The sequence below is a fragment of the Metarhizium robertsii genome, assembly GCF_000187425.2.
Source record: "Metarhizium robertsii ARSEF 23 chromosome Unknown MAA_Scf_1, whole genome shotgun sequence".
Lineage (NCBI taxonomy): Eukaryota > Fungi > Ascomycota > Sordariomycetes > Hypocreales > Clavicipitaceae > Metarhizium > Metarhizium robertsii.
In genome coordinates this window covers 2,478,682-2,492,351 of record NW_011942149.1, presented here as the reverse complement: position 1 = coordinate 2,492,351, position 13,670 = coordinate 2,478,682, and the positions used below count along the sequence as shown (strand labels likewise).

General features: G+C 53.5%; 5 protein-coding genes across 5 annotated transcripts; 4 read left to right on the top strand and 1 right to left on the bottom strand.

Annotated features, from left to right (window-relative positions):
* Positions 1-144: 144 nt before the first annotated feature.
* Positions 145-3,491, top strand: MAA_04657 (calcofluor white hypersensitive protein; the record flags this gene model as incomplete). Its single annotated transcript, XM_007822753.2, has 8 exons — positions 145-232; positions 335-502; positions 561-893; positions 948-1,074; positions 1,172-1,213; positions 1,269-1,353; positions 1,406-1,451; positions 1,507-3,491. 8 exons carry the CDS (start codon positions 145-147, stop codon positions 3,489-3,491), a joined length of 2,874 nt encoding a protein of 957 aa, XP_007820944.2.
* A 1,899-nt stretch (positions 3,492-5,390) lies between these two features.
* MAA_04658 (Cytochrome P450 CYP548A10) lies at positions 5,391-7,329 on the top strand (the record flags this gene model as incomplete). The annotated part of the gene is made up of 4 exons (XM_007822754.1): positions 5,391-5,462; positions 5,625-5,775; positions 5,853-6,537; positions 6,645-7,329. 4 exons carry the CDS (start codon positions 5,391-5,393, stop codon positions 7,327-7,329), a joined length of 1,593 nt encoding a protein of 530 aa, XP_007820945.1.
* An 853-nt stretch (positions 7,330-8,182) lies between these two features.
* On the top strand, positions 8,183-10,125 carry MAA_04659 (zinc finger domain-containing protein; the record flags this gene model as incomplete). Its single annotated transcript, XM_007822755.1, has 4 exons — positions 8,183-8,228; positions 8,294-8,413; positions 8,473-8,666; positions 8,755-10,125. The coding sequence occupies 4 exons, from the start codon at positions 8,183-8,185 to the stop codon at positions 10,123-10,125; spliced, it is 1,731 nt and encodes a 576-aa protein (XP_007820946.1).
* A 416-nt stretch (positions 10,126-10,541) lies between these two features.
* On the bottom strand, positions 10,542-11,114 carry MAA_04660 (uncharacterized protein; the record flags this gene model as incomplete). The annotated part of the gene is made up of 3 exons (XM_007822756.1): positions 10,542-10,626; positions 10,713-10,936; positions 11,073-11,114. 3 exons carry the CDS (start codon positions 11,112-11,114, stop codon positions 10,542-10,544), a joined length of 351 nt encoding a protein of 116 aa, XP_007820947.1.
* A 516-nt stretch (positions 11,115-11,630) lies between these two features.
* Positions 11,631-13,669, top strand: MAA_04661 (Ubiquitin system component Cue; the record flags this gene model as incomplete). Its single annotated transcript, XM_007822757.1, has 2 exons — positions 11,631-12,772; positions 12,847-13,669. The coding sequence occupies 2 exons, from the start codon at positions 11,631-11,633 to the stop codon at positions 13,667-13,669; spliced, it is 1,965 nt and encodes a 654-aa protein (XP_007820948.1).
* Between the last annotated feature and the right edge of the window lies 1 nt (position 13,670).

Sequence of the window (13,670 nt, the reverse complement as noted above, 5' to 3'; positions counted from 1 at the left end):
ACCACTTCGTCCCCCAATCCCCCGTCGTTGTTCCTTTGCTCCTTCTCCTTTCAGCTTCTTTCTTATTTTGCTCGGATGTCCCGGACGGTATTGTAATTGACTGCGTTTTCTTCTTCCGCTCATTCAGTTTTCTTTGTCATCGCCATGTCCAAATACAAGGACAAGGATGGCGGCATTGTCCTCAGCTTCGGGGGGCAGTGGGTGAGCTGGGCGCACACAATTGTCGCATACAGTAAGTCGTCATGGGCTCTACGAGGCGCTCCGAATCAATGCAGTAGCTGCTTTTGCACACAGAGTCGCAATTGACAACAGTCGTTCTAACCGCCATCTGTAGCCGCTTTCCTGAGCGCATTGATCGTCGGCGTCTCCCTTCACTATCACAAAATTGTCCAGAATGAGTTTTACGGATATCCCCAGGAGTGGTTCCCGTCCGTGTCGGCGACAATTGGCGATCGATACCCCGAACGGTCTTTTTTCATGATCTTTATTGCCATCACATCCGGTACAACCAACATCTCCAAGACCGCACTGCCCACGTTCTGATAGCTAACTTGGCCCAGGACCTCGTTTCGCCTTGGTCGGCCTTTTCTACCTTCTTACCCGAAAACCAGGGACCAAGCTGCCCGGCTTCATTGCTTCCATGGGTGTTCTTCGCACTCTCACGTGCGGCGGCTGGACTTATATCACCTCGACGGACGATCACGACTGGCATGATATTCTCATGATTTCGTACATTGTGGCAACCCTGCCTTGGACCCTGGGATGCATTGCCCTGAGCCCACCAAACCCGCAGGCCATCAAGTACCGGAAGTATCTTGCTACCGCTTTCTTTGGTACCCTGGTGCCTCTCATCTACTTCTTCATTCAGCACAAGGTGCATCGCGTTGCTGGAGGTTTGTTGTAGCCCCGTCGAACACAGATATGACCGATCTAACATGAGCGCTTAGCATATACCATCTATGCATTCTTTGAGTGGGCATTGATCCTCTTTGACGTTGGCTTTGATGCCGTTACAGCTCTGGATTATAGCACATTTGAAGTCGTGATCAGGGATGTCAAGGGATTGAGCAAGGGGTACGTGCAATGGCTTCCAAGATAGTCCTGGCTTCTTGTTCCATCAAATTTCAATAAACACCCGTTATTTTGAGGCGTCCTCTAAGATTTCTCGCAGTGATAACCTCTCGTCCGTCCCGTCTGCTGTCATGGAGAAAGAGTAAGTCCTTCCCTGGGTATCTGCAGACTACGACCTACTGACTGTTCAAAACTAGAAAGGAAAAGGCAACTGGCGGTCTCTACTCTCTGCGCTTCACCTGGTCTGAGGCATTGGACACTGCTGCTGACGTTTATCATGGAGTAAGTCAAGGCCTTGGTCGCGTATTTTTTGACAATGTCTGACGGTCTGCAGTTTGTGTTCTGGTCCATGTTGACCAGCTTGGGTCTGGTAGTCTGGTGTAAGTTTGCTTGTTCGACAGTTGGCATAGTCTTTCGAGGCTGACGTTAAAATAGACTTCCCTCTTTGGCACATGGGCATATCTGGATATGAAGCTTTTGTTTTAGTCTCCATTTCTCCTCTGCTCCTTGTTGGACCTCTTCGATCGGCTGTTATCAGCAACCAGCGAATCATTCATCTCCTATCTCTCTCAGGAGTCGCTGCTTATTTGGTTTTGGACCCCGCTCGTCGTCTGTTTACAGTTGGTTTTGGTGTTGCCATGTCGACTTTAGGATGGGTTGCCACCCTCCATGCCGAGTCATTGCACGAAGCAAGATTCGAGTCCAGGGTCCTCGGCTTGCTGGTTGGACTTATCCTCTCGTCGACCGCCAAGTTTGCCTGGCAGACCAATAACCCCATCTGGCCCATCATGCATGAGGCGAATGGTGGATGGAACCTCACTGGGCTTGTGCTTGGAGTCCTGGCTGCGTTGCGCTTCACTCGCAAGGCTCCTTTGACTAGCGGGACCCCTGATGGCGCCCAGAGAGGCTCAACTGTGCTGGCTGCTTGTGGTGTTGGAGGTGTCTTTTTTGGTATGCACTCACTGCTATCTGATACCAGCACCATGATTCTTTGGGTCTGGGAAGGATTCCCTATCCGGGGCCCTTATTTCTCTACGCACGGTTGGTGCACCCTTGCCGCCATGTCTGCTGGTCTCTTTATTGGAATCTGCAAACCCTCCCTTGCTGGTAGCTGGCCACAGTACGCCGTCGGCACCGCTGGTGCAATGGTTTTGACATTCTTCAGTCACTGGTTTGGATACTACGGTGGTCTTGTTATTGCTGCCTACCTGATGGCTGTTGCTGTGCCTCTGCTTAGCAACGCTTCCAAGAAGAGCCCTGCCGTTACCTTTGGCCTCGGGTTCTTCATATACGTCTTCTTGGTTCTATTCCATGTCTGGGTGGTTGCCTATGCGTTTGTTCCTGGCGGTCCTCTCGTTCGTGAGCATACTGACTGGATCATGTACTCGATGATGGGTCTCATTGGCGTTGGTGTTTACGACTACAATGCCTCCCAACCACGCAAGCAGCAGCCTCGTCGCACCTCTGCTTCTCAGCATAAGAAATATTTCGGATTTGCGACCATTGTTGTCAATATCCTCTTCCTGTGCGCTGCCTTTATGCGCTTCCCTACCAACGACTACAAGCCATATCACGCCAAGGACCGTGTCCTCACTGCTGGTATTTGGACCATTCACTTCTCCTTGGACAATGACATGTGGTCATCAGAGTACCGTATGCGAGACCTTATCAAGGAGATGGAGCTTGATGTTGTGGGACTTCTCGAGTCTGACTTGCAGCGCATCATCATGGGCAACCGCGATACCACGCAGTTCCTGGCCGAGGATCTGGGCATGTATGTTGACTACGGTCCCGGCCCCAACAAGCACACTTGGGGTGCAGCTTTGCTTTCCAAGTTCCCCATTGTCGAGTCGAAGCACCATCTCCTCCCCAGTCCAGTAGGTGAACTAGCGCCGGCTATTCACGCTACGCTCGATGTGTATGGCGAGCTGGTCGATGTCTTTGTCTTCCATTCTGGACAGGAGGAGGACCCCGAGGACCGGCGCCTGCAGTCCGAGTATCTGGCGCAACTGATGGGCTCTACCCCACGACCTGCATTCCTTCTCAGCTACCTTGTCACGAAGCCCCTCGAAGGCAACTACAACACCTACGTCAGCGAGAAGTCTGGTATGCATGACGTTGACCCGACTGATTGGGACCGATGGTGCGAGTACATCCTCTTCAAGAAGCTCAAGCGTGTCGGCTATGCCCGCGTGAGCAGAAGCACAATTACCGATACGGAGTTGCAGGTGGCCAAGTTTGTGATCCCCAACTCTGCCGCCGAAGCCCAGCAGCTAGACTCGGTGTCTGCCGAGGAGCGTAACCGTCGCGTGCAGGAGTCTGAGGTCCCCGAGGGCTGGAGATTCCCGGCCATGTTCAGGGGACAGGGTGTTAGAGATCATAGATACCACGTCTTTGATGAGCCCAGATACTTTAATTAAGACAGAGCTGGGGTCTAGAGTATATTTATTGCAGACATGGAGATGGTGCAATATGGACTGTACAAGAAGGAACTGATATCTCGGTGAAAATATAATATAATTTGCATGTGCCGCCAAGGCACGCTTCTACTGGAAATATGAAGTTAGTTTGGTGCCAAGACTCAGAAACCTGTATGTATTTGAGACGCCATGTCGAGATTTGCTGCACTTCTAGCGCTAGATGGGCAGGATGGGAGGGGAAATGGCTCGCGTGGTGTGGATTCGACGATCCGGTCTGACTCCCGTGACCCAGAGGGAACCAGCAGGCTCATGACGTCACCATACGATTATGGATTGAATGTTGAATTTCATGCAACCTTTCCCATAAGTTGCTTCTTGATTGTTGGGGCTTTATCCAGTAGCACCTGTACTATATGTGGCAGCGCATCAACTGAGTACCACTGGACAATGCTACCAAGATGAAGCAATTACATATGTAAGCTATCTACCCGACAGGATAAACTTTTCTTTTTTCATCTGGAACGCGTTTCGATACCAGCTGTGGCAGCGAGAAGTGGCAGAGTGCCGCAACCATCTGAGACTGAGCCAGTGCAAGCAGCGAATGCAGCGCGTTGCCAGCACGTCCTTACCCTCGTCCGCTTTGGGCGGATAACTCGGGCCTTGTGTGTGGGATTTGAAACAAGAACCAATACTACCTAAAGTACTTGGTACTAGCACAGTGCTATCATGGGCGCGTCGTTGTCGAGGAAAGTGGTTTGCCTTGGGCAAGTTAGGCGGTGGCAGCGCCCCCGAGCGGCAGTCGACGGGATATCTGGGCCCAGAGCCCCACAATTCCCGGCGCTCAAGGCGCGGAACCACAGGCGGAATGGATTCCAACGCCGGCTTAAGTCGAGCGAGGTCACGCGGGTGTACGGGACACCAAACAGACGGTCTGGTTTTAGCATTTTTGATCTGCTGCCTTGGGGTTTTTTAGCACACATCTGGCTTGGGGCATGGGTACTTGCCTAGGATCGAAGGGGTACTGAGGGAGGGCCTGGCGGTGGATGCATGTACCCGCGCTGTCCGTCCCTGATGCAACGCCGTGCATAAAATGGGACCCGACCAGACTTTTTGGCCGAAGCAATGCGCGCGCTGCGTCGGTTCCCCGGACCAGACGGCAGTTCCCTGCCAGCGCGTTTGTCGACGTTGCACTCCGGACCGTGTTCATTTACTACCCGGGTGGTGTTTTTGCAGTTGGTGACGATGGCGCCCGGCCTGCACCAATATTAAAATGACATGGACCCAGAGCCTTTCCAGCCGCAAAGCGCAGCTGCGCCTCTGACGGCGCGGAGTCGGCGCGAGACAGGCCTGGGTCTGCGCTGCAATGACGAAGCACTGAGCACACATGCACACACGCAAACGGTCATGGTATGGTGGCAGAGTCTAGTGTGGCCAGTGACCAGTGGCCAGTGACCGAACCTAGCCGCCCCCCGAATTCTGTGCTGCCCCAACTTGCCCCGACTTTGCCCCAGAGCTCCCCCAGCTCCCCTGCCTAATCGATAAAGATCCAGGCGGTGCCTTCCCCATCTGTGCCCCCATCTGCGCCCACATGTGCCGTGGAAAGCCGCTTGCATCTCCAATCCACGCTGTCTCACTCGTCAGAATCACCATGGCTCGTTGACTTTTTTGTTTTTATCTCGCTGGCCGCGGCGCAGGACTTTGTGGAGAGAGGAGGAGATTTGGAGCAAAGGGAGGGGTTGGTTCGTATGGCTGGAGTGTAGCGTTTTTGTTTAAGAGAGTTTTGCGCGGCCCTGTTTCTGGGGCTGCGCTGCTTGTTCCTCTTGACTTTGAATTTATTTTTATTTTCTTCTTCTATTTCTTGTCTCGAGTCCCCACTCACGACGCCTTGTTCCCATCAAGATGGAGATGAAGATTGCTCTGGGACATCTTGGCATGTACCTGGGACTGTTGGCTGGAGCTGGACTGCTCTATGTGAGTGCTGCTTCTTTTTGTTTCTATTGGGATTGAGATTCAGACGGTGAAGGGTGGTGGCGGCGACTGGACGAGTTGTTGAGCAGCCAGCGCCAGTCGATACATGTCGGTTGCACAAGGATCAAACGACATGGATGGCTAATGGGAGATTTGATTTGATAGGCCTTCGGTCTCGTCGTGTACAGAGTCTTCTTCCACCCCCTTGCCAAATATCCCGGTCCTTTCCTGGCCAAAATCACCGATGCATACCAGCTCTATCACGCTTACAAGGGCGACCGCCACCTTGAGTTCTGGCGCATGCACCAGAAATATGGTAAGAAGAATTTCGCGAATCCCGAGAGACTCCTTCTTCTCCCCCAGTCTTTGGATTGCTGACACAAAATCTTCCAGGCAAGGTGGTTCGATTCGGTCCCAACTCCGTCTCCTTCAACTCCAACCAGTCCCTCAAGGAAATCTACGGCTTCAAGTCCAACGTGCGCAAGGCCGAGTTCTACGATGCCTTTGTCCACCCAGCCGCCAACACGCACAACACGCGCGACAAGGACGTCCACGCCCGCAAGCGCCGCGTCCTGTCGCACGCCTTCTCCGAGAGTGCCATGAAGGAGATGCAACGCTATATCCTGGGCAACGTCCGCACCTTTTGCGACCAGATTGGCCTCAACGATGGCGGCGCCGACGCCAAGGGCTGGACGAAGCCGCGCAACATGAGCGACTGGTGCAACTACTTGGCCATGGACATCCTGGGTGACCTCAGCTTTGGCAAGGCTTTCCACATGCTGGAGAGGCCCGACAACCGCTTTGCGCTGGAGCTGGTCGAGGCCGCCACCACGCGCCATCTCATTTGCGGCACCATGCCCATTGTCGACAAGCTCAAGATTGACAAGTTCTTGTTCCCCAAGCTTGCTGCCGGTCGCGCGAGATACATGGCCTACAGCAAGGGCCAGCTCACTGAGCGTACCAAGCTCGGCGAGGAGACGGATCGACGTGACTTCTTTTACTACCTGCTCAAGGCTCGCGATCCCGAGACCGGTCACGGCTTCACCACCCCCGAACTCTGGGGCGAGTCCAACTTGCTGTAAGTGTTTGGGAGAAAAATGCGTTGGAGAAGCCACAATGAGAGAAGCTGCTGGGCGTCCACCATGGGGAGTTTTCTTTTTTGCTGACTATAAGTGTTCAAAATAGCATCATTGCCGGCTCAGACACCACGTCCACCGCCATGGCCGCAACGCTGTTCTACCTCGTGCGCAACCCGCACGCCCTGAAGCGCGTGACGCAAGAAATCCGCACCAAGTTCAGCGACGTCGAGGAGATTGTCCACGGCCCCCTCCTGGGATCGTGCACCTACCTCCGCGCCTGTGTCGACGAGGCCATGCGCCTCTCGCCATCCGTGGGCGGCATCCTGCCCCGTGAAGTCCTCCCCGGCGGCATCACCATCGACGGCCAGACGCTGCCGCAGGGCACCGTGGTCGGAACCCCCCACTACACCATCCATCACAACGAGACCTACTACCCCGTTCCGTATGGCTACGCGCCCGAGCGCTGGCTGCGCGACGAGGTCAACCCGCTCACCGGCAAGACCACGACGGAAGACGATGTTGCCCTCGCCCAGAGCGCCTTCTGCCCCTTCTCCATCGGACCCCGTGGCTGTATCGGCAAGGGTCTGGCCTACGTCGAAATGACCACCACTCTGGCCAGAACAATCTACTTGTACGACCTGCGACGAGCCATTGGCGTCGTTGATCCAGGCGAGGGCCGCGCCGACCTCGAGTGGGGGCGACACCGCGTGACAGAGTTCCAGCTGGTTGACACGTTTACCAGTGCCAAGAAGGGTCCTATGGTTGAGTTTAGGAAGGTTGAGAAGGCCTAAAGGCGGTGTTTGGCCTCTTTGTGGACATGGACGCAAATATTAGGATGGGGGGTTTTGGATATAATGGTTTAACGACATTCACGGACGGGTAAATCTGTAGTTTCTGGCTTTTGCTTTGTGACTAGTAGTTTCTGCGTAATGTCTGCATTAGGGAGACGATGATATGGGGTGGAAGATACTAGTTGTTATTTCTGATTAAAAAAAAACTTGAAATCTCATCTGCGGTGCTTCTGTGATGGTTTTTGTTCTTCTTCTCTTTTTTTTGGCTTCTCTATTTTGCGAATGGAGAACGTGGCTGCTGTAGACGGGATTAACGAGGTATATTCTGATGCTGTGGCCAGGTCGTCAGGTGAGCCTAAGCATCGTTGATGGCTAATACGGGACCTTGTGAGTCTCATGTAGAAGTCGTACATGATTTTTTGTTGTTGCAGTGCCAAAAAGATAGTATGCGTTACTCTGTACTGGGATAGATTGATGAAGGGACCAACTAAGTGCGTCCACTGTCAGCCCCACTGCCGAGCTTTGCAGTTGGATTGACCCTCCCCTGTGCTCATGCACAAGGTACTTGGGTACCTGCCCGAGGATTTGACCAGCCCACCAACTGCATCAGGCTCGCAAGGCTGATGGATTTCTTCAATGTTCTTTGCGTCCCAAGCTACAACGCGCGACTGACCTCCGCTCCAGACCCGGTTGCTCAACGGATCGGTTGCGCCTCCACGAGGTCGAGCATATTGATCTTGCCAAAGGACCTGCTCAAAGTCTCAGGTCCTCGGATTGATCCAGCTCTCGAAATGAAGTTATAGCCTGCGAAACTACCTACTCTCGAGCCCTTCGTTCGAGCGAACCGCCCACCATGGCGATATGCAAATTCTACCAGCAGGGCTATTGCAAGTTCGGCAGTATGTCCACCCCAATCACCTCCCAGATCCAGATGTGCAGACTTGATGATTGACCCTGTACGCAGATACTTGCCGGTTTGAACATCCCGATGCTGGAAATAATCGAAACCAGAGCCAGAATCGCTTCGGCACTCTTGCTTCCGGCGCAGGAGGTGGCAGCAGCAGAGCATTACAAGATGCACTCGGTAAACAAATTTTTCATCCATCGCTGACTAGTAGCGGCGCTGACTCTCTGCAATCGCAGACAAGTACAGCATCGTCACCGATACCATGGTCAAGGACCTGACGAGCGAGGCGCCCCAATGGATTCTGTCGGCTTACGCGCCGGGGAGAAATGCCCCGGAGCAGCTGTTCGGAGGATACCCTCGAGAACAGAGCTTCGAAGAGATGAGATTACACTTTATGATGGGAAAGGCGGCAGGGAATGAACAACAGGCTGTGAGTAGCCGCCCACTCGGACACTGAATTTTTCTTAATCTTTTTTTTTTTTTCGAAAGAGACCTGGATTGTTCTGACCCATTTGCAGCTCAATCAAGCACAGGAACTCTATCAGAATGCCCAACAGCAAATGCAAAATGCTGTACGAAATATCGACGAAGCTGCCCGATTCGTTGTGGAAGCCGAGAACAAGCACCCCAACCGATTGGATGTCTGCCGAGAAGGATCTCAGGGGGCTCCCTTTGGCGAGTTCCAGGTTGGAAAGAGACCCAGCGGTATTGCTCAGCCGGCGCAAGCAAATCCTTTCAGCACCGGCTCTACCACCACCGCATCACCGTTTGGCCAAGCTGCTGCTCAACCCACGCCGAGTGCCTTTGGGCAGCCAGCAGCCCTGGGACAACGACCAAATCCTTTTGGCACACCGGCATTTGGCCAACCGGCTCAGCCAAGTTCGGCATTCGGCCAGCCTTCTCAGCCATCGTCGGCATTTGGACAGCAATCATCGCAGCCGGCGGCCCCCGCGTTTGGGCAACCCTCCCAACCTACATCCGCCTTTGGACAAGCATCTTCCCTTGGAGCCAAGCCGAGCCCGTTTGGAACGCCGTCATTTGGTCAGTCCGCCCAGCCTACGAATTCACAACCCGGCGGATTCGGCCAGCCCAGTCAACTGGGCGCGAAACCGAACCCCTTTGCCTCTGGTGGCGCGGCAAACCAAGGTTCCAGTCCGTTTGGATCTCTGGGAACTGCCAACAATGCACAAGCCCCTGCGACAGTCAACCCCTTTGCGAGTTCAAACGCCAATCAAAGCAATGCTACACCAAATCCCTTTGCATCTAATAATTCGAACCAGAACAACACCAGCCAGCCAAGTCCGTTTGGACAACAACAACCAGCACAGAATCAAAGTCCATTCGGCCAAGCTTCAAGGCCGAATCCCTTTGCTTCCACTACCACAACGGCGAACCAACAAGTGAGCAACCCCTTTGCTCAAAATACCCAAAACCAAACCAACGGTGTCTTTGGAAAACCCTCTCCTACCCCATTCGGCCAGGGTGCCTCACAGCAGCCGAGCCCCTTTGGATCGGCAAGCCAGCCCCAACAAGCCGCTGCTTCTGCAACAGGCGGCAATAATCCATATCCTCCAGAGAGCACGAAGCAGCACCCTTCCCTAGAGAGCTACGCGTCCAGGAATATGGATGGGACGCTGGCGGCATTCAAAGGCAAGCCTGTTACCTACAAGGACGGCAAGCCGGGAATCAGAGCATTCGACGGAACTTGGACACGCATATGGTTCCCGGACGGCGCGCCAGGGTATTACAAGGATACTGAACTCTCCGTTGAAGCTTATGACGAGCAGTCCCAGGCTCAATGGGCGGCGTTTGCGCAATCGGGCCAGTTTGCGGAAGGCATAATGCCCGAGTTGCCGCCGCCTCGGGAGTGTACACGGTGGGATTTTTGAAGAAATTGTATATATGTTCATGGTTGGCCATGGGAAAGGGGTTAGTTATATCGATAGCTCGGGACACATAGGTTTGATGCATATCGCGGCGTTGACGGATTTCATATACGGCCATGGCAGATGATTGGGATGATTGGGGGAATTTTTGGACCTGCAGAGTTATCGCAACATACGGCATGTATATGTGGCCAGAAGATCCTGGGCTTGACGAAAGCATGTACACCAAATGCACAATTGGACATGATTCGACAACTTTGCCCTTTTCCAACGACGGGCCAATTGCCCATTTCCTAAATCTACGAGCACACATTGCACACAGGTCATGTAGTTGCACAAAACCCAGTGTATTGAAACTGTCTGCGCCTAGCACACTTGCCACCTCAACACGCCACGCCACGCCCAACAAGTCTTGCCATTTAAGCGGCAATAGTGACCTCGACCTCGACGCCGGCATCGATGTTGACAATGATTTGCTTGACAACCTCGGTAGGGGCGTGAAGACTATCAAAAAGAAACAAGAGTCAGCAAGAGTAACACGCACACGGCCTAACGTGGCAGCCGGAAAGGAGCAGAGCATGAAAACGCACTCAATGAGACGCTTGTGGATGCGCATCTCGTACGAGTCCCAGGTCTTGGAGCCCTCGCCGCAGGGAGTCTTGCGGGTGGTGATCTTCAGCGTCTGCGTGGGCAGGCGGACGGGGCCCTTGACGCGCAGGTCCTTGCTCTTAGCACGGTCGAGGATCTCGGTGCACACCTTCTCGAGGACATTGACCTTGCGGGAGGTGAGGGTGATGCGGATCTTGTGGGCCTTCTGTACGTTGCGAAAAAAATAAACAAGTAAACGTCAGTAAATTATCAGGGGGCACGAAAAAGAAGATGCGTCTGGGGCGAGGGGAGCTTGTCGCCGGCCGTCGTGCATAATGGGGCTTTTGGGGGATGAAACGTACGGGGCCTTCGCCAACGTCCTTTTCGGCCTTGTTGTAAGACATGTTTGCTGGGTGGATTGGAAGGATGTAGAGAAAACTTCACGACTCGACACGCGAGGGAATCGGCGACGTTATCGGCAAAGTGATGAAGTTTGCTTTGTGGGTTGGTGAGAGGTTCAAAGATCGCGAACTATTTGGTGGTGGGGGTGTTGGATGTATTTTCCCAAGTCGTAGGGCTTTTTTTGTGCGCGCTAGTCCTGATTGGGGTGTTGGAGGGCAATCCTGCCTGCGGAAAGGGTACGTACCAGCTGCGAGGTGCAGTTGTGGGGCGGCGGGTTGGCGCTGCGGCTCTCTTTGCGTGACGTTGGAGCTTCAGCAAGGCGGGATGTGTGGACTCGGGATGATTCATCCGGCAGGACAGACTGTGAAATATATATTTCAACATGCTTCCGTGGACGCCGCTGATTTTTTATACAATGGCATAAGCACCGGGGACTGCGTCAACGGACTACTCTCGTATCTCTTTTATTCTTGACTGTATTCATCCCGGCATCACCCCGCACTGAGATTACACCCGACATGCGTCTCCCCCCGTTGGCAGCCTTCCCCAAGGCCTCGTGGCAGCAACAGCTTCCGCCCCAGGAATGGGACTCCCTCGTGCAGGCGTGGGTAGCGCTCTGCAGAGCCTATCTAGACCTCACAGACGACGACTTCAAAAGGCAGACTGAATCGCACGCCTCCCTTGTTACATTCTCATCGACGTTTGTGCATGAAGTTGTCGCGGCGCCTTTGATGTCAAAGTCGACATTGCTCCTCCGGCCCGTGTTCCACCTGACTTCGCGGCTTTTAAGACTCCTAGCTCCTCCAGTTCTATTGGAATATTCATTTCTCGCAGACTTTACCAGGATATATCCCAAAAAACGCACCTCTCCGCTCATCGCAGGCCTCTTCAGCACTCACTCGAGTAGTACACACATTGAAGCCTCTCTCACGACTCTCAAGAAACTGCTCATTCCAATCCTCGACTCCGGCATCAAGGGGGATCTGAAATTAGTGGAGGCTAAGCTTGTCTCGCTTAGCCCGTTGTTACACGTATCACCACACTCGTGTATACAGTTACTGGCTGGATCAGATTTCTTCGAAGGACTGGTGACGTGCTTTAAGGTTATGAATCCGCCGTTGAGAAAGGCCATTGTCACAACCACGTATCTATGCGTAGTTGGGCTGACGGAAGCGGAACCGCCAAAGTGGTCGATGCTGAGTGACCAGTTGTTTACGCTGAAGACTGTTGCTGAGGAGCACAGGATGGGACCGCTGAATGCAAACGACTCGCTTGTGGCGGAACTGGTTACCGCGACGCCATTGTTGAAGGTCCTGCAGAGGAGGGCTGAGGAACGTGGTGCTGCTACGGAGAGCTTGAAGAAGCGGATTACTGCGTTGGAGCCCTTTAAAAAGGGACCGATGGCAAGGCCAAAGCGGCCTATCAGGAGGAAGGTTGATAAAGGCAAGGGGAGGCAGACAAATGAGGATGTGCGGGCTGAAATGCATGTCCATCACATGAGTCAAATAACTCATGTTCAAGACTTGTTCCCCGACCTTGGGGCTGGTTTTGTGTCCAAGTGTCTGGATGAGTACAAGGATGATGTGGAACTGGTCGTGGCGAATCTACTTTCGGAATCACTGCCGCCTCACTTGGCTACAGCGGACAGGAGCGAACCGTTGTACGTGGAGACGGGACATCAATTTCAAGTATACTGGAACACACAAAGTCATTGTACTAACAATTCATACACAGATCGCCTCACCAAGACATTCCCCATCAGTCAAACCTGGCGCCTCGATCTACACCACCGCAGGTTCCAACTAGACGGAACGTCTTTGACGATGACGAATTCGACCGCCTCAGTGCTGACGAGTCCAAGATTTCATTCGGCAAGAAGCCGCAGAAAAACGCTGATGAACTCCTAAAAGACAAATCCACAGCGTCAAACAAGGCTGCCATTCTGTCTGCTCTTGCATCATTTGACTCCGATGATGACGAGCGCGATGACACATATGATGCAGCTGATGTAGGCGGCACTGTGGACACGATGAACCAAGAAGCGGATGGGGTAGATGATGGAAATGAAGAAATCCTTTTCCGAGCATATCAATCGGACGAGAGGGTGTTTGGCCGAGATGTTGGCACAAGAAGGGGCAACGCGCGAACGAAACTGAGGGAAGAAACCGGTATGACGGATGAAGCTATAGAGGGATGGGCAGTCATGCTGGCACGAACTCCTCAGCAAAAGAAGAGACTAGACGCCAAGTATGCTTTTGCAGGGCAACAGGTCCGACTCGAGCGCACGGCCTGGAGAGCTAGTCCAGCAGGGTCGGCAACTGAAGATAGTGACATTGATGGCGGAGCTGGTAGGGGTGGCGGAGGAGGCAGAGGTGGACGCGGACGTGGAGGAGGGCGAGGACGAGGGAACCGGGGCGGCAACGTTGCTGGACCGACCAGTGAGAAAGAAACTGAAGCGGCGAGGAGAAACAAAGAGGCACATAAGGGGTCTCGAGCGAATCATAACAGGAGGGATGCCCGAGCAAAGAAGATGGCTCGCGGTGGTTTTGCTGGCTGAT